This window comes from Lepus europaeus, chromosome 18 (genome assembly GCF_033115175.1).
Source record: "Lepus europaeus isolate LE1 chromosome 18, mLepTim1.pri, whole genome shotgun sequence".
Lineage (NCBI taxonomy): Eukaryota > Metazoa > Chordata > Mammalia > Lagomorpha > Leporidae > Lepus > Lepus europaeus.
In genome coordinates, this window is record NC_084844.1 from 16,978,807 (window position 1) to 16,998,567 (window position 19,761).

Sequence of the window (19,761 nt, forward strand, 5' to 3'; positions counted from 1 at the left end):
TTAATAGTTTAAATATCAACAAGTACAATTTTTAAATCATAACTCTTATTTTTTGGATTAATCTTAGAATTGAGTTTTATTCTATCAGTAAATTTGAAGTATTGAATTGCTAAAATATAGTTTGATGTGTGCATGTATGTTTTAATGGATTATATCTTATTTCTAAGTAGTTACATTGCCTGAAGTTCTCACACACACACACAAATACTAGCATGAAACAGTTAAGCTTGCTGACAACACCTTTTCTTCACATAGGTATATGTTGGCTGTAATATCTTGAAGAATTCGGTTCATAATAGGATCTAGTTTTCTTACCCGTGTAGTGTCTGTTCTGCTGTTTTATAGGAGTAGTATTCTTTTTTAAAAAAAAGTCACTGTATCAAAAATTATGTTAAAGGGAGTTATTTCGACTTGGCAAGCATTTGCTGGAAGGAATTTAGATTTTCTTTGTTTTTGAAAGGCAGAGTTATAGCAGAGGAGAGGGACAGAGATCTTCCATCTGCTTGTTCACTCCCCAAATGATCACAATGCCTGGAGTGGGCCAGGCCAAAGCCAGGAACCCAGCGTCTCCTCTTGGGTCTCCCACTTGGCTGCAGGGGCCATCTTCTGCTGCTTTCTCAGGCGCATTAGCAGGGAGCTGGATTGAAAGTGGAGCAGCCAAGTCTCAAACCAGTGCCCACGTGGGATGCTGGCATTGCAGGTAGAGGCTTAACCTTCTACGCCACAATGCTGCCCAGCTGGTATTTAACTTGAAGTTAAATGTAACTTAAAACATTGAACAAATTTATTATTCTAACTACTGTATAAATAGTCTTTCTTTTATTATTTCCACCTTCACCAGTGTTAGCACAGTTTTGTTTTTATCCTTTCTTTACCTATGTTACCATTATAATAATATTAGACATGCAGAGCAAATATGTTGTGCTTTTATTTATTTAGTGTTTAATATCCATCATCATCTAGTAATGCCAAGAGAAGTTTTCTTAATGTAAACCATCTGTACATGATTCACTTGACAGTTTGAAAATTCAGGAGAAATACCTGCATATCAACTTAATACCCTAATACATAGCTTTTAAAAGTTACGATTTTGAAACCTATAAAAATAGAACCATGCTTATGCTGAACATGACATGTGCTTGTGAACAAAGAATGTGGAAATAACCTTGTTAGGAGTTCAGGCTTTAGAATCGTATAGGGGGGCTGGCACTGTAGTGCAGTGGGTTAAAGGCCCACCCTGCAGTGTCGGCATCCCATATGGGCACCTGTTGCTCCACTTCCAAACCAGTTCCCTGCAAATGCACCTGGGAAAGCAGCGTAGGATAGCTCAAGTCCTTGGGCCCCTTTCACCCTCATGGGAGACCCAGAAGAAGCTCCTGGCTCCAGATCAGCTCAGCTCCAGCTGTTGTGGCCATTTGGGGAGTGAACCAGTGGATGGAAGACCTCTCTATATATAACTCTGCCTTTCAAATGAATAAAATAAATCTTTAAAAAAATAGAATCATATAGGAAGGACCTGGTTAAAATCCTTATTACCTCGGGGCCAGCATTGTGGTGTAGTGGGTAAGGCATCCCATATGGGCACTGGCATCCCATATGGGCACTGGTTTGAGTCCCAGCTGCTCCACTTCTGGTCCATCTCCCTGCCATGCGCCTGGGAAAAGCAGCAGAAGATGACCCAAATGCTTGGGTCCCTGCACCCATCTGGGAGACTAGGATGAAGCTTCTGGCTCCTGGTTTCAGTCTGGCCCACCTTTGGCCATTGTGGCTATTTGGGAAGTGAACTAGTGGATGGAATATTTTCCTCTCTGTCTCTTTCTCTCTCTGTAACTCTGCCTTTCAAATAAATAAATATTTTTAAAATAATTCTTATTACCTGTAGAACTTTAAGCATGTTATTTAATTTCTTTAAGCCTCATTTTTGTTACGCAAAAATGAGAGAGCAGGCATTTAGCCTAGCAGTTAAGATGCTGGTTCTGATAGCCAGCTCTAGCTCCTGACTCCAGCTTCCTTCTAAGGAAGACCCTGGGAGCCAGCAATGATGGTACAAGTGATTTGTTCGTGCTACGCATGAGGGAGACCCCGCTTTTGTTTCTGCCTCCTGTCTTTAGATCCTGCCAGCCTAGCCTACTTACCTTCTTGATTCCTCCTAGGATTAAATGCGATAATTCACATAAAGAACTTAGCAAGGTTCCATTCAGTAAAAATTAGCTATGGAATCTACACTGTAGTACTACTGGACATGGTTTGTTTTTTCCCCATTATCAAACTTTGGTTTCAGTTGATGTTTATACTTGTGAAAGTGATCTTCTAAAATGCTTTTCTGCTTTGTATCATGACTGATAACTTTTTGCCTCCCTCCAGAGACCGCCAGAATTATTCCACTGTTATTGTTTTTTATAATGCCAGGCACTATCCTGTCCTTTTATTAGTTGAACTAAATTAGTAGCCAAAATTCCTAAAATTATGCTTTGTTTTATACTTTCAGGTATGGTTTAGGAATGATCTATTATAAGCAAGAAAAATTCAGCCTTGCAGAAATGCATTTCCAGAAAGCACTTGATATCAACCCTCAAAGTTCAGTTTTACTTTGCCACATTGGAGTAGTAAGTAATCTTGTAAACATCATTGCTCTGTTTCCCTTTTGCAATGTTTTTGTTATTAACTTAATTGGATAGTGAAAATCGAGGCTTTTTATTGTTGAAGAATATTCTGGAGTCTTCTACAGCCAAAAGCATCATCTTTTTGGCTTGGCACAAAAAAATACCACTGGAATGCCCTCATCTCAGGCAAGTGTCTTAATTTCTCAGAACGACAGGTTATATCATAACTTACTAAAATCTTCTAAGGTGATGTGGATCGCCATTTTTATATTTATTTTTAAATGTGTGTGATCATAAGTTGTGCTTTGATAGGAAAAAAATGTATGCTTTTTGTTTGCTTTTACAATCTTGTAGTTTCTCTATAAGGCTGAGACCTTCCGTTCTTATTCTCATCCTCTCACGGCTCTGTACCTCTCTATCTCCCCATCCCCACCTCCTCATTTTTTCTCTTAGCAAGTTTGGCTGTTGTGGGAATAGCCATACAATATGAGAAATTATTAGAGTTTGGAACTTCACTATTTTTTGGAGAGAATTCTAGTACTTTATTGACTGTTGAAATCAACTATGATAATTTACTTAAAAATTGACATGGTAGAGTGGGCATTTGGCCTAATGGCTAAGACACTGTTAGAACGACAAAGTGCTCTATTGGAGTGTCTGGATCCAGTGCCTGATGATGTGGCTGTTGCTTCCTACAAATGCAGACCATGGAAGGCAGCCTTAATGTTTTTGCCACCAACACAGGAGACCAGTAGTGAATTCCTGGCTCACAGCCTTGGCCCTACTCAGACTTCTGTGGGTATTTGGGGAGTAAACCAGCAGATGGGATTACATGCTAACTTCTTGCATTAAAAATGGAGAAACTAACTGCTTAAAATTATTTTGTCACCTCTTTAAGAGAAGTAAATCAAATTTGAATAAATCTTGACCTCTTCATGACGTTAGACAGTTTTTATTTATTTTTTATTTATGTTTTTGAAATATTAATTTTATTTATTTAAAAGGCACAGTTACAGGGAGAAGTGGAGAGATAAAGAAATCTTCCATTTCCCAAATGGCTCCACTGGCTGGGGCTGGGCCAGGCTGAAGCCAGGAGACTGGAACTCCATATGTGTGGCAGGGACCCAAGCTCTCCAGCCCAGGTAAACTAGGAGAGCTAGCTTGGAAGTAGAGCAGAAAGGACTTGAACTGGTGCACACATGGGATGCTGGCATCACAGCAGCAGCCTGACCTACTGTACCACAATGCTAGCACCTATTCAGTTCTTAAAATAGACATTCTTCTCAAGTTATTGAGCGAGATGTTTTAAAATTTGGAGGAGTTTATTTTCAGATAAAAGAATATGCTTTTCAGGCCGGCACCGTGGCTCAACAGGCTAATCCTCCACCTAGCGGCGCCGGCACACCAGGTTCTAGTCCCGGTCGGGGCGCCGGATTCTGTCCCGGTTGCCCCTCTTCCAGGCCAGCTCTCTGCTGTGGCCAGGGAGTGCAGTGGAGGATGGCCCAAGTCCTTGGGCCCTGCACCCCATGGGAGACCAGGAGAAGCACCTGGCTTCTGCCTTTGGATCAGCGCCGTGCGTCGGCCACGGCGGCCATTGGAGGGTGAACCAACAGCAAAAATGAAGACCTTTCTCTCTGTCTCTCTCTCACTGTCCACTCTGCCTGTCAAAATAAATAAATAAATAAATAAATGTATATATATATATATATATATATATGCTTCTATCTTTTAGGGAGCGACTATTTAACATCTCAACATAGATGAGTTCAGTTAGTTGTTAGGTAAATCCTGTCACATTCTTGTGGTAGTGATGTTAAAGTTCTAGAACCACATCCATTTTCTATTTTTAACATGCATTTTGTCTAATAAAGTATTGAGTATGTGATGAATAAATAGATTTGATCATTTTTGAACTTTTTCATTTAAATATCCTAAATTATCATTTTCCAGTATTAGAGATCAATGATTTTCAATTTTGTAATGCAAATTAACTTTTCAGAAAAGTTCCTGAAATTGATAAAAAGTATTTTGTTCTGAATGAAACAATTGTAAACAGGTTCTTTGAACAGTTTTGAAAGGTTTGGTGTTTAGAAGACCTGTTGAAATGTGTGTAGTATATGGTTAAATATGCAAGTTTTTCTTATGAAGGGAAAAATCAAGGTTTTCCTTGCCTTTTTTTTTTTTTTTTTTGACAGGCTGAGTGGACAGTGAGAGAGAGACAGAGAGAAAGGTCTTCATTTTTGCCGTTGGTTCACCCTCCAATGGCCGCCGCGGCTGGTGCGCTGCGGCCGGCGCACCGCGCTGTTCCGATGGCAGGAGCCAGGTGCTTCTCCTGGTCTCCCATGGGGTGCAGGGCCCAAGCACCTGGGCCATCCTCCACTGCACTCCCTGGCCACAGCAGAGAGCTGGCCTGGAAGAGGGGCAACCGGGACAGGATCGGTGCCCCGACCGGGACTAGAACCCGGTGTGCCGGTGCCGCAAGGCGGAGGATTAGCCTAGTGAGCCGCGGCGCCGGCCTTCCTTGCCTTTTAAACTTAAAGGTAACCAGGGCCAGTGCTGTGGGGTAGTGGACTAAGCCTCTGCCTGCAGTGCTGGCATCCCATATGGGCACTAGTTCATGCCTGGCTGCTCTTCTGATCCAGCTCTCTGCTATGGCCTGGGATAGCAATAGAAGATGGCCCAAGTTCTTTGGCCCCTGCACCCTCATGGGAGACTTGGAAGAAGCTCCTGCTTCCTGGCTTCAGATCGAGCCAGCTATGGCCATTGTGACCATTTGGGGAGTAAACCAATGAATGGAAGACCTCTCTCTGCCTCTGTCTCTCTGTAACTCTGCCTTTCAAATAAATAAAATAATGAATCTTTTTTTAAAAAAGGAGAAAGATTGTATCAAGAGGGAACAATAACATTTTTATTTTTTATAGGTTCAGCATGCACTGAAAAAATCTGAGAAGGCTTTGGATACCCTAAACAAAGCCATTGTTATTGATCCCAAGAACCCTCTATGCAAATTTCACAGAGCCTCAGTTTTATTTGCAAATGAAAAATATAAGGTAAGATACATTTCTTAATGGTCCTCAGTATTAAATTGCTTAAGATGTGTCCCTTTTATTAATAAACTAAATGTTATTTATACTATAATTTTGATCTGAGGCATTTCATTTTATCCATTTTCAAATGAGCTTTTAATTTCATTTTCTGGTTTTATTTCTTCATAAAATACATATAGACAGGATGAGTATGTAAATATTTAAGTATATCGGGTTGTCACTTGTAAAGATTCTGTATGTAGAAAGGCAGTATTTCCATTAGAGAGTTATCTTAAAATAACCTATCCTGTTAGGATCAAAATAAGTTAACAGGTATCAGGTGAGTATGTATGCTTTATTCAACAAATAGTACCTATTATTTCTCTGACATTAGGATTATATACTGCTGCGTGAAGCAGTCACCTTTCGTGCCTTTGAGGAGTTTACCATGCAGTATGCCACCAGAGGAAGTATAGAGGAAGTTACCAAATAATCACAGAAATAATACATATTGAGTGCACAAAGGGGAAATATAGCGAGTCAGCTTCTGACAAGAGAACTAGATCCTGTCTGATGTATTTCTTTATTTCTCTTTTTCATATCATGGCTCTGTAGTATATAAAAACTTTTGAAGAAAGAAGATAAGGAAAACTGAGAAAGAGATAGGAGACATAAAGTGACATTGAATTTTTTTTATAATTAATTCTGTCATAGATTGTGAATCCAGATTTTCATTCAGATTTCAAGTTTTAGTTTTAGTAAATTAAGGCTCTTACTAAAATGAATAAAAACTTAACTGAAAATTATTCAAATTTTAAGTTCTCAGAATAACTTGGGCCAAATAATCACTTTGTAGACTCTCTAGCAGAAACCTATTCTTCCAGTACAAATTGAAATTTGATGAAACTGAAAAATATCAAACTGGTCCTATCTTAATTTTTTCAAGACTAATAGAGATATATGAAGTATGTAAATTATTCTTTGTTATTAATTAATCCTTCTTTATGGAAAAGATTTCTAGTCCTACTGTGGTTATTTTAAAAAGCAATTAAACCTAATGAACAGATTCAATTTTTACCTCCTTGCTCTTTTAAGTTACTATAACTAAAATTCAATATTTGTTATTATATTTTTGCTTCATTATACTTTTTCAGGTAATATAGTTAGATTTTTCAATTGAAGAATTTTCTTCAATTTATTTTTTTTAAGATTTATTTTATTTATTTAAAAGAGCTACAGAGAGAGAGGTCTTCCATCCACTGGTTCACTCCCCAGATGGATGCAATGGCTGGAGCTATGCCAATCTGAAGCCAGGAGCCAGGAGCTTCTTCCTGGTCTCCCACGTGGGTGCAGGGGCCCAGGGACTTGGGCCATCTTCTACTGCTTTCCCAGGCGATAGCAGAGAGCTGGATCAGAAGTGGAGCAGCCAAGACGAGAACTGGTACCCATATGGGATGCCAACACTGCAGGCCAGGGCTTTAACCCACTGTGCCACAGTGCCGGCCCCCAATTTATTTTTCTTAAAGCCATTTTAATGCCAATACACCTACCAAATATGCCATATAAATCACTCCTATACAAGAAGTCCAACTTCTAAACTGATCAATTTTTCAGAATAATATTTAGATAATTACAGACATTTGGGTATGAGCTTGGGATTTGACTTGGCTAAGGCTTGCTTTGATACAAGAGAGTCTGAAGAAGTTACTGATTGTTTCTGAAATATTCTGACTCCAAAATGAAAATCAAATGCTATGGAAGAGCCACCTTAACTTCTCTGTAACTAAAACATTTGTAACTTTTACCCTATTGTTCTGATATCTAATCATTTAAGTCTTAAATACTATTGTTTCTCAGTGAGTCAGTGAAACTGGATCATCAGGTAAGGGGAGAGGCATGGGTAGTTGACAACAATTGTAATATGCAGTCCTGAAGAAAATGCAAAGCAGCTCTAAATGTGTGTGCAGTGTTATCCTAAGATTTCTTTAAAGTAATGGTTCTTAACAGCATGGTCTAGGAATGTCTTGAGAGTTTCCAAAACCCTTTCAAGGGCTCTAGAAGGTCACATGTACTCTCAGAACAATATCCAGATGTTATTTACCTTTTTCACTCTCATTCTGTCATGAATGATTCTGAAATTTTCCAAAATGATTATAATAACATTGAATATAAAAGCAGATAGGAGGATCCAGCCATCTTTTATTAAAAAGGAATTTGCAGAAATGTTAAACAGTGCCATCTCTTTCCCTCCCTTTTTTTGTTGTTCTGAAATTCTTCATTATTTTTAAACATTTTGAACTTCCCATTTATTTTTTTTCATTAAGAAATACGTTGTCAGCCGGCGCCGCGGCTCAATAGGCTAATCCTCTGCCTCGCGGCGCCGGCACACCAGGTTCTAGTCCCGGTCGGGGCACCGATCCTGTCCCGGTTGCCCCTCTTCCAGGCCAGCTCTCTGCTGTGGCCAGGGAGTGCAGAGGAGGATGGCCCAAGTGCTTGGGCCCTGCACCCCATGGGAGACCAGGAGAAGCACCTGGCTCCTGCCATCGGAACAGCGCGGTGCGCCGGCCGCAGCGCGCCAGCCGCGGTGGCCATTGGAGGGTGAACCAACGGCAAAAAGGAAGACCTTTCTCTCTGTCTCCCTCTACTGTCCACTCTGCCAGTCAAAAAAAAAAAAAGAAATACGTTGTCTATGTTAGCATGTAATGGGGATTATGAGTCAGACTTCTGAATTTCATGGAAATGCATATTATGGAAAAGTTAAACATAGATTTAAAGTGTTTTGACTAAATAGACTTAACTCTTAATTCCATTTTCCATGAATTTTTTGAAGTTCCCAAGTATTGTTACGTTTAAGTTAATAATAAATAATTTTTTTAAAAAACTCTTAATTTCTGATAAGGTAAGTTGATATCTATAACCCATGTTACAAGCTCTTTGGGTTCGTCAGTTAAGTTGGAGTGTAAAGATATCCTGAGTCCAAAACCCATGAGAAATGCTGCATTAAAGCATTCAAATCAGTTTCAGCCCTCTGTATTATGATCCAGGCCTCATCAGAACTTAGTAGTATTTGACAGGTGTAGGTCAGTGGTCTTTAACTTATATCCATGACCACAGGTCTTTCGTTTAATACTCTGTTCCATGTGTATTCCATGCTATTTATTAACACTCTGGAAGGAAAGAACAGTCTGCTTCTTAGAATTATCGTAGATAATAAATCTGTCATTCCCTGACAAGCAAGTCTGAGTCTCATCCACATTCCACCTGCAGTTCCTTTTAGTTTCTCAAGTAGGAAGAAGGTGAGGTTAGGCTATATGAGATGGACCCCTTGCATAACTGCCTAAAAAACACAGTGTTTTAGACAGATACACTGCCTGTGAAACTGTGTATATGTATATGTGTGTGTGTGTGTGTTGCCTTTGCTTTTAGATTGATTTGTTTATTTATTTGAAAGAGAGATCTTCCGTTCACTAGTTCACTCCCCAGGTGGCTGCACTGCTGGGGCTGGACCAGGATAAAGCCAGGAGCCTGGAATTCTGTCCACGTCTCCCACATCGTTGGCAGGTACCCAGGTACTTGACATCTTCCACTGCTTTTCCAGGCACATGAGCAGGGAGCTGGATTGGAAGTAGAGCAACTGGGACTTGAATCAGTGCTCTGATATGGGATGCTGGTATTACTGTGGCAGCTTGACCCGCTGTACCACAGCACCAGCCCTGCCTTCTTTCTTTTTTTTTTAAATCCCTTTTGATTATAGAGATTTTCAAACACTACTGTAGTTGGCTGGATAGCATTGTAATTAATTCCTGTGTACCTACTACCCAGTTATTTTCCACACTACTTCCCACTATAAGATTTTAAATAAAGTTTTTTTTTATTCTCTTGGAATACCAATAAGTTTACAAAGGCTAAGAAATCACCTTTGGCCTTAAAGGACAGGGGGAGCAGAAGGGGAGATTATTAAATTTTGGGGAACTGTGAAATGAGATTGATTCCTTATTCTTTATATTTTATACCCCCTCTAAAGTTTTAACACTAAACAAATTATCTAACATTATCTAAATTCCACAATCCTCCGGCACCTTTATTAGCTCATCTTTGATCACTGCTGAATTCTGTATATATATTTTTTTCTTTTCTTTTTATTCAATTAATAATGCTTATTAGAAAATATTCACATAAAAATATTAAAAGTACATTAAAGGGCCAGCATTGTGGCATAGCAGGTAAAGCTGCCACCTTCAATGCTGGCATCCCACATGGGCATCAGTTCAGGTCCAAGCTACCTTGTTTCCAATCCAGATCCCTGCTAATGATCTGGGAGAAGCAGTGGAGGATGGCCCAAGTGCTTGGGCCCCTGCCTCCCACATGGGAAACCCAGATGAAGCTTCTGGCTTTGGCCTGGTTTAGCCCTGGCTATTGCAGCCATTTAGAGAGTGAACCCGTGGATGGAAGATCTCTCTCTCTCTCTCTTTGTACCTCTTGGCTTCAAATAAATAAATATATCTTTAAAAAAAAAATGTTGAATGTGTTGCATAAGCTTTTCTTCCAGGGAGGTGGACTATTTACAGCTCAGAACATACTCCTCCAGAACTTTTCCTCATTATTTGTATACTCATATTGTTTAACTATTCCTAACAAAGTAGAAAGGCAGAATAGTGAACCCTCAAGGATGTCCAAGTCCTGGTGCCCAGTACCTGTGAGTGTGTTACCTTACTGACAGAGACTTGGCAGGTGTACTCAAGGCGTCTGGACCTCTTGGTGGGGAGAGTAGTCCAGGATTGTCCAGGTTGGCCCAGTTTAATCACAAATCTTAAAAGGGAGGCTGTTTCCCAGCTCCTGGCAGAACCAACATGAGGACTCAACCCGCTGTGATTGCCTCTGCTGTGGAGGCAAGTGGTCACTTAGTTAAAGAGTTTGAGCAACCTATAGATACTAGGATAAGAGAGGAAACAGGTTCCTTTCAGAAAGAAAGGCAGCCATGCCAACAGCCTGTGAGACTCATGTTGAACCACAGAGCCATAAGATAAGAAATTTGTTTTCAAACTCATGGTGGGAAATGTCTGGCCCTCAGGCCATCTAAGGCCTGTGAAATCTTTCATCTGACCCTACCAAGGCAACTGCAGGCGGGACTCAAAATTCCCTAAATCTATAACAGGTTAATTTTTAAGTTGATCATTTTGTAAGGCCCACAAATGATGTTAAAATTTACATCCACATAATCCTTGGCAGAAAAAAATGTTCCATGCCCCAAGCCATCAAATTTGTACTATATGAAGCAATAAAAAACATACAAGTATACATACTTTTCTCTAGTTTGCTTTTGTCATTAACACTCTCCTGTTAAACAGGGGGACTTCAAAACGCTCATGGAAACTTAAAAGATAAATTTAGGGGCAGGCTAAACGTTAATATGTGGAGTTGGGACGCCACATTCCATATCAGAGTGCCTACGCTTGAGTCCTGGCTCTACTGATGGCACCTTCCAAGTAATGTGCACTCTGGGAGGTAGCAGATGATGAGCAAGTACTTGGATCCCTGCCACATACACAGAAGAGCTGAATTCGGTTCCTGGCCCAGCCCTATAGATTGTGGGCGTTTTGTGCAATGACCAGTGACTAGGACCTCTGTCTCTCTGTCATTCTCTGTCTCCCTCTTTCCCTGCTTCTGAAATAAACCATGAAAAATTGTTTTAAAACTAACAAAAGGTAAGTTTATTTTGGTGCAAAAAAATTGAAATCTAGGCACAATTTTTCCATAAGACACATTCTCCATTAACTTTTTTTAAAAAGATTATATTTTACTTTGTTAGTTAAATTGGGCAGGTTGATACTTAAAGCCTAATGCTTACTCAAGGAGACCAGATGGAACTTCAGACTACTTTATTCTGTAACTTAGTTTTCAAACCACTTTCACAAATAATCTGATAAGGTTGTTGTTGTTTTTAAGTAGAATGGTGACAAAAGCAAGGACTGTCACCACCTTCATGTTTCACAAAAGAGGCTGTGGTGGGGAGGGGGTTTTCAGTGTACTCTGATGGGTGCTTGCCATTTCTTAGTTTTGTAACTTAAATGTTTTTCATTTTGTTTTCACAAGAATTAATGAAGTATATTGATTAAGATACACCAAGCTTTTGTTGATGATTTAGAAAATTAATAAACATGATTGCTTAATCAAAATGTAAAATTTTGCTGCTCTAAGATTTTTCTTTGCCTTTTTCAGTCTGCTTTACAAGAACTTGAAGAATTGAAGCAAATTGTTCCCAAAGAATCCCTTGTTTACTTCTTAATAGGAAAGGTAAAGATTGAGGCCATGGTCCTAAACTGTGATTTTCATACCAAATATTAACTTTTGAAGAATAAACATAATACTTTAGTGTACAGTGTCTATTGAGAAAATTAAGTGAGAGCTCTGAACTAAGTGCTCTGAAGATAATGGATTTAGTTCTGACACCTTAAGAAGATAATATCCTAATGAAGGAGCAAGAATACATAACCCTAATCCTAATCCATAATGGTATTGGAAGTAGATTAGCAATTTGCAGCCAAAGGCAAGTAATGAGGCCATAACTGAGACTACCACATGGAAAGCACTTAGCTTCCACTTCTCAATAAAAACACTTAGAAATCCCCCGGAAGAAGACTATTAATACCTCAATATTGTCTTGATTAGAAGAGATGGCTTCCAAGATTCCTATTTTATAGGCTGGGCTCTCAGTTTCTAGTTGGTTTAACTGGTACAACTATGGGCAGATGTTGAGTTGATAGAAGTATATTTAAAGTCGGCATGAATGAACTTTTTTTTTTTAATTTATTATTTGAAAGGCAGAGAGAGAGAGAGAGAGAGAGATCTTCCATCTATTGGCTCACTCTCCAAATGCCTGCACAACAGCCAGAGGTTAGGACAGGCTGAAACCAGAAGCCTGGAACTCAGTCCAGGTCTTCCGTGTGCTGGCAGGAACCCAGCTACATAAGCCGTCACCTGCTGCCTCCCAGAGGCTGTATTAGCAGGAAGCTGGAATCAGGAGCAGAACAGGGGCTTGAAGCCAGGCCTCATACCCAGGGTCCCAACTGCCGCCCAAGTGCCCGCCACACTGTGTGAACAACTGCTAATCAAGCAGCTTGGAGTCCATTTCTTCCCACTGTCAGTGTTCAAGTCAGAGTGAGATTCTTGGAAATGCACACCTGAAAGGTAGTCAGGGAATTCTGAACGTGGTATCTGAATGCGTTCAGAAGAAGCTCAAAGCCAGCGTGAGTCCGTCTGTGGATTGTAAATGTCTCCCTACCTGAATGGGGTTAGCACATAAATCAAGAGACCCATTGAAGCTTTAAATGTTTAGAATTTTATAGCTGAAGCTCACAACTTAATGAAAAATGTAGTATTGCTGTTTATTTTTAGGTTTACAAGAAATTAGGTCAGACACACCTCGCCCTGATGAATTTCTCTTGGGCTATGGATTTAGATCCTAAAGGAGCCAATAACCAGATTAAAGAGGCAATTGATAAACGCTATCTCCCAGATGACGAAGAGCCAATAACTCAAGAAGAACAGATCAGTGAGTATCATACATACGATTTTGAGTATTTGAAAGCTACTTTTTGCATAAGGATTTGTGGACTGCTTGTTTTTCTATTCATGGGGTTTTATTTTCTTTATACCAAGTGGAGTTTTAGGTGACCAGGGTGAGGTAATAACAAAATGCCTGTGGAATCAGGTAGAAGGTCTCAATTCTGAACCTAGTTTTCTTTAGATTGGTTCCACTCAGTGGACTTGCAGAAATCTATTGCTGAATTTTACCCTGGGCCTCAGTTCTCATTTGAGTATGTAACTAATACCACCTGCCTTATCTACTTCATAGGACTAGAGGTAGGAGATGCTGTGCAGGCATATGGAAAACATAAGCGCTAAAGTGAGTGAATGATAAGTGTATGCACCTTTGAAACGTTCACAAATCTCTAGCAGCTCTGGCAGATCGGAAATCCAAATGTACACCTAATATATCAATTTAGAGGTCAAGGAAAGAAGAGAGAACAAAGAATTATAGTGTAAGGCAATGCTTACTCTATCCTTAGACTAAGGCTGTATTAAAGTTACCAGTGAGAACCAAGACTTAGTATATCAACTGAAAATTTTCTGATGGGGTAAATTCTGATTGGAAGGCTTTGCTCCGGAAAACTTAACAGATAGCTTTAATTATAATTCTGAAATTCCAATAGGCCTATTTAATTTTTTTTGCAAGAAAAAGATTTATTTATTTGAAAGGAAGAGCTAAAGAGAGAGAGGCAGAGAGACAGAAACAAAGATCTTCCATCTGCTGGTTCACTCCCCAAATGGCTGCAATGGCCAGGGCTCGGCCAAGCTGAACCAGGAGCCAGGAGCTTCCTCCAGGTCTCCCATATCTCCAGGTCTCCCATATAGGTACGGGGGCCCAAGCACTTGGGCCATCTTCCACTGCTTTCTCAGGCCATTAGCAGGAAGCTGGATCAGAAGTGGAGCAGCCAGGATTCAAACCAGCACCATATGGGATGCCAGCACTGCAGGTGGCGGCTTTTACCTGCTGCCCCACAGCACCAGTCCCAAGATTATCCTTAAAGTAGAGTTAGTGAATAGAGTTAGAGGAAATGTCACGTGGGTTTTTTGAGCTACTTCTAATTTCTAGGGCAGGAATAAGGAATTCATTAGGGAGAGGCAGTTTGGGTAGTTTTAAAATCCTAAAAGGTTGAATGCAACAGTCTTCTCAGACCTGCTATAAAATAAGGAAATTGAATTGTATTTTTTTAAAGATTTATTTATGGGCCGGCGCCACGGCTCACTAGGCTAATCCTCCGCCTGCAGTGCCAGCACCCGGGTTCTAGTCCTGGTCGGGGCGCCGGATTCTGTCCCGGTTGCTCCTCTTCCACTCCAGCTCTCTGCTGTGGCCCGGGAGTGCAGTGGAGGATGACCCAAGTGCTTGGGCCCTGCACCCGCATGGGAGACCAGGAGAAGCACCTGGCTCCTGGCTTCGGATCAGCACAGTGTGCCGGCCGCAGCACACCAGCCACAGCAGCCATTGGAGGGGGATGAACCAACGGAAGGAAGACCTTTCTCTCTGTCTCTCTCTCACTGTCCACTCTGCCTGTCAAAAAAAAAAAAAAAAAAAAAGATTTATTTTTTTATTTGAAAGAGTTACACAAAGAGAGGAGAGGCAGAGGGAGAGAGGTCCTCTATCCGATGGTCCACTCCCCAACTGGCCACAACGGCTGGAGCTGCGCTGATCCAAAACCAGGAGCCGGGAGCTTCCTCCAGGTCTCCCACATGGGAGCAGGGGCCCAAAGACTTGGGCCATCTTCTACTGCTTTCCCAGGTTATAGCAGAGAGCTGGATGGGAATTGGAGCAGCCGGGTCTCAAACTGACACCCCTATGGGATGCCGGCGCTTCAGGCCAGGGTGTTAACCCACTGTGCCACAACGCTGGCCCCTTGAATTGTATTTTATTAAGAGATAACAGGATGTTTAAGGGTCTTTATGTACTCTCATCCTTGAATATGATACAGTTTTCCTTACTTGTTTTCAGAAACCAATAGGATATATTTACGTGAGACTTTTCTTTTCTTTTTCAGTGGGAACAGATGAATCCCAGGAGAGCAGCATGACAGATGCAGATGACACACAGCTACATGCCGCTGAAAGTGATGAATTTTAACTCCCGGGAACTCGGACTTTTGCAACTGGATGTGTGACTAGTGCTGACTTGTTTCTGTCCCTCCATATACTGAGGCTTCCCTCCTGAGCCGGCAGTGTCATCATCCATCACTTACACCATGCGTGTGCCGCTTTCATTGGACCCTGACTGTACACAGAATGAAAGGCAGTGCAATATTTAGCTGCTAACAAGACTGGCTCTTACCAGTATGAACGACAATTTAGTGGGGGGTAGGGTGGGGAACTTCTTTTCTTTTTCTTTTTCTTTTTTTTTTTTTTTTTTTCTTTAATCTCCTTTTGTTGGAAAGCTATCATGGAAGGAAGAGTTATGTTTTATCTTGAAGAAACCATTAGATATGGAAAATGGTGATGAACCAGAATCTCTTGGTCGTTTTTCCAAAATTTGTTTTATTGTCTCTGTTCTGATAAACAGAGTGACTGACCTTCATTTCTAGGTTCTTCAAGAATGGTGTTAGCAAGTGCCAGATAAAACAATAAAAGACATTGCCTATAACAGAGTAACTTGATTGCCAAGGAATGTAAATTACCTTAAACTTGCAGTGTCTCGTATAAACAAATACATTGGGCATATTGAGCATATGTAGTAATCAAATATCCATCCATACAGTGTACACTTATTCTTGGCAAGAATGCTTAATGTCTAACCAAGAATTTTAATTTATTCATCTTGCTTCAAAGTGTTGATCATTGTTGTCTTGGTATTGCAAACTGTAAAGTCGTTCCTTACCATATTGCCTCTTCTCTTTGAACTCTGTGGGATCACCTTTAACATTCGGAGAAGCTCATGTGGTTCCCCACTGAAAAGCCAAAACAAAGCCCTTAATGACCTTTGAAGTTCACCATGAGAATCAGTATGAGAATACTAAAGTGGAGAGACTTTAAGAGATCATGATAGTGAAAGCCTTAATACAATCAGAATTGTATCGTAACTTTGAATCTATATTTGTTCAAGTATCCTTTGACTTTTCTAAGTGTTCAGGCAGAGTCCAAGAATGTGCAGTTACCTTTCACTGAGGTCATTTCCATTCTTTTCAGTTCTCTGCTTCAGATTATGTTCAGTAGTGTATGTCATCAAAGCATTTACTGAGAGTGACTGGATTTAGGGTATTGGAAATTTTTAACTTGGGAAAAATACATTCTTGTGAAGGAGACAAGTCCTCTCCTGAGTTTGTCATAATATAAGTTGGTGTCTTTGGGGAATGCCACAGTTTTAAAGATCTAATTATGCATATAGAATGGAAATTATTGGAATTTCACAGTAACAGATTTAAACAGTCTTAAATTGTGTATATCCTTTATTGTAATGTATTGAAATTTTTAGAGGAACTTTAGTTGTTAACATTTTATAAAGTGCCAATGTCAGAATATAACAAATTATAGTTTCTTATGAATGACAGGCCTACATTTATTATTTTGGATTATTTGATGAAGGACAAACTTATCTACTGGTTACCTGTATTGTTAGTCAAGCTGTGAAAATAAGGTGATTACAAAATGTGTAAAAAATATTTTTAGCTGATAGACTCAATTTTTTATAATTTACTGTTTATCTTCTCATTTGAACATGGATTAGATACCATTATAAATTAATTCAAGTCAGAGTCTAGGATGAAGTCTTGGGTGCCAGAAAGGTATTTAGCAAAATTTCCTACCTAAATCTATGTATGTGTGCTGTCTAAAAAATGATATGTAAGAATAGGAAAGATTGGGAATAAACATCATTAAATATTCCCAAAGGCTAGCACTTGGATTCTAACAAATGTTCCATTTTATTATCCATTAGTTTTATAATATTTAATTTTAGATCTTTTTATTTTTTTAATGAGCATATCATAAGCCAGCTGTATAACAGTATCAAATTTAGAATTTCATAGAAATCTTCATAGTTCTGTGTGAGAGAGCCTGGAGAGAGCAAAGCTCAGAACAGAATTTGTGGAAATGTAATTAGCTGTCTTCTTGTACTAGGAATTTACGTCCTGTGCCAGAGGTGAGATCTTTGGTACTGGTTTTGAGACCAAGAGTAACAGTAGGTGTGGAAAGCAGAGGCCATGTCGTAACGGGCTGAGGGACATTTCAGCCCGCGCTGGACCTGTTTTCACTGCTCCTTGTATCTACTTTCAGAATCATTTAGGTGTTTGAAATCTGTTCGCACGCTTTCTCTGTCTCTCTCTTTTTTGTTTCTTTTTTCTTTTGGCATGGAATGGGGATCAAACAACCAGAAGAAGAAACACATTTTGGTCAAGCAAATGGTTGCTTCAGATTTCAGAAGTTACTTTGAAGGAAAATGAAAATACTAAGTACTTTGACATCCTGTTTTCTGCTTAAGCTTTTCACACACACATACATATATGTATATATACACACACACTATCGTTCAGAGGTTATGATGTAACATTGGATTTTTCCCCTGTGGAAATGATTCTAAACTCTGGAATCTTAGAAGAATGGAATATTTTTTCAAGAGAACGGTGGTACTCAAAATAATGAAAGGTGGTCCCTACTTTTTCTGTAATTCATTATTTTAAAATTTTTATTTTTTTCCAAGAACTGCAAGTAACATTTGAACCATGCTGCTGTTGTACCTTATACAAAAACTCAGTGATAACCAGTATTTAGTCTATTAAAAATATTCTTTTTGAAGAAAAATGTTTGGAAGTGTCTGATTAGCCAGAGTATAGTCTTGGGTCTTCACTGAGAAATACGGCGGCCCATTTTCTCTATGAACCCTTGGGAAAATGCAAGTGTGGGTGTGATGTATGTGTTCTATTTGCATTGAAATAATGGAAGTTTGTGTCTTCTTTTTGCTTTTCCTGACTTATTTCAGAAATTGTATAGGCTTGGCAGGGGAGGGATCTTTTCTGTATATATATTTGCAATTCATTAAAGGATATAAAAAAATCCAAATACTTTACTTTTGAAAGCAGTCTATAACCAGATTGTTAAAGCTACATAAGAGCTGTGCCATCTGTATTTTATAGTAAAGCACAGCAACTGATAATGAAAGATTTAGTTTTATGTCCTACAAATTCTAGGGCAGTATTTCTCTAATTTTCCTTTTTACCTATACTCTTTATACATATATACATATTTTAAAAGCTCATCCTTTTTAGTATAATTTTGAATTTCATAATAAATATTATGACAAAAATGGTAATTTTTAGAATATATTTCTTTCAAACTACAAAAGCCCTTTAACCAAGCAGCTACAATTTTGCATGTCAGCGATTTCTGAAATTCCTTTAAAAAAGACACAAGGCTTTTTTGTTCTATTTAGATTCTATTGTAAAAGTCATGATCTGAGAAAGTGAGATATAGAAACTAAGTTTTATTGTAGTTGGAAAATATTCTCTTAGTGTGTTGAGTGTAGAGAGCTGAAGGGTTTTACTCAGACTCGAAGAAAAGCCAGCCACAGGGGAAAACCTAAGTGAGGTGCAAAGGCAGATCCGAAGGAGCGGCTTGGACGCTCGCCTTCCCTGAGGCTGCCTTCAGTCAGTGAACAAGGATAGACGGGAGCCTACACGTGCGAGGCTGTTCTAGCTTGTAGTTCCCAATTCATGGTTCACAAATGTTCCATATAGGTTTTATGTTTCTGCATAAGGGTAAAGTTTGTGAAATGGCTTTGTTTAATGAGATTCTACTGTGTGTACTGTTACTTGCTCTGTGGCTACCATTAACAACCCTATAAGGTATTATTCCATTTTACAGAGGAGAAAACTGAAGTTCAGCTGTTAAGTGGTAGAGCTGGACACAGCCTTAATATAATTTATATTCAAAACTTTGTATAAAAGTTTAGTTCTGGACTTAACGCTGAATATTTCAAAGCATGTCAAGCATTAATGGTTAGGTGTGCTTTCTAACATTTTTATAATACTCTACTACAGAGTACCATAGAAGACCAATTTTCAGAGGAAACTATTAATCATATTCAAATCCTAAAGTAGAAAATTTCACATCTTCATTTTCATGTTTTGCACTTTTCATTACCACTTTTCCCTATCATGAGCATTATTTTTATATCCAACATTGTTAAAGAATTATCCATGACACTTGCTGGATATGATGCCTACCTTTGAAATGAAAGGGAGTTGTGAAGATAGGTGTGGGTGCACAGAAATGGGGTCTTGTGATAGAGGGGAGAGACTGAACTCCACTCTGACTCCGGCAAGGTTAGGTGGAGATGTACAACCAAGGATCGCAGAGGGTAGGATCAGCAGGTAGAAAATTAATAAGAGAAAACATCAAGCAGAAGGGGTTTCTGGTCGAACTGACCTGATAGGATTATTTCTGAGAGCTCATCAGATTGATAAGGTATCGAAAATGGGTGATTTTTGCTAAACTGATTTAGCAGATTTCTCACTCAGACTGAATTCTATGAGATCAGAGGGAGGCCTAAGGTCAGGCCTAGTCAGAAAGGCCTGTCAGGAGCCTGACTA

The 19,761-nt window shown here is 39.5% G+C and overlaps 1 protein-coding gene across 2 annotated transcripts in view; it reads left to right on the forward strand.

Annotated features, from left to right (window-relative positions):
* CDC27 (cell division cycle 27) overlaps nucleotides 1-18,393 on the forward strand; it is a 93,755-nt gene extending 75,362 nt beyond the window's left edge. For both annotated transcript variants that reach the window (XM_062175294.1, XM_062175295.1), the window contains exons 15-19: nucleotides 2,489-2,606; nucleotides 5,525-5,653; nucleotides 11,849-11,923; nucleotides 13,025-13,181; nucleotides 15,226-18,393. In XM_062175294.1, the coding sequence (XP_062031278.1) occupies nucleotides 2,489-2,606; nucleotides 5,525-5,653; nucleotides 11,849-11,923; nucleotides 13,025-13,181; nucleotides 15,226-15,308 (562 nt within the window). In that variant the 3' untranslated portion in view covers nucleotides 15,309-18,393. The remainder of the gene's footprint in view (nucleotides 1-2,488; nucleotides 2,607-5,524; nucleotides 5,654-11,848; nucleotides 11,924-13,024; nucleotides 13,182-15,225) is intronic.
* The last annotated feature ends 1,368 nt before the right edge of the window (nucleotides 18,394-19,761 follow it).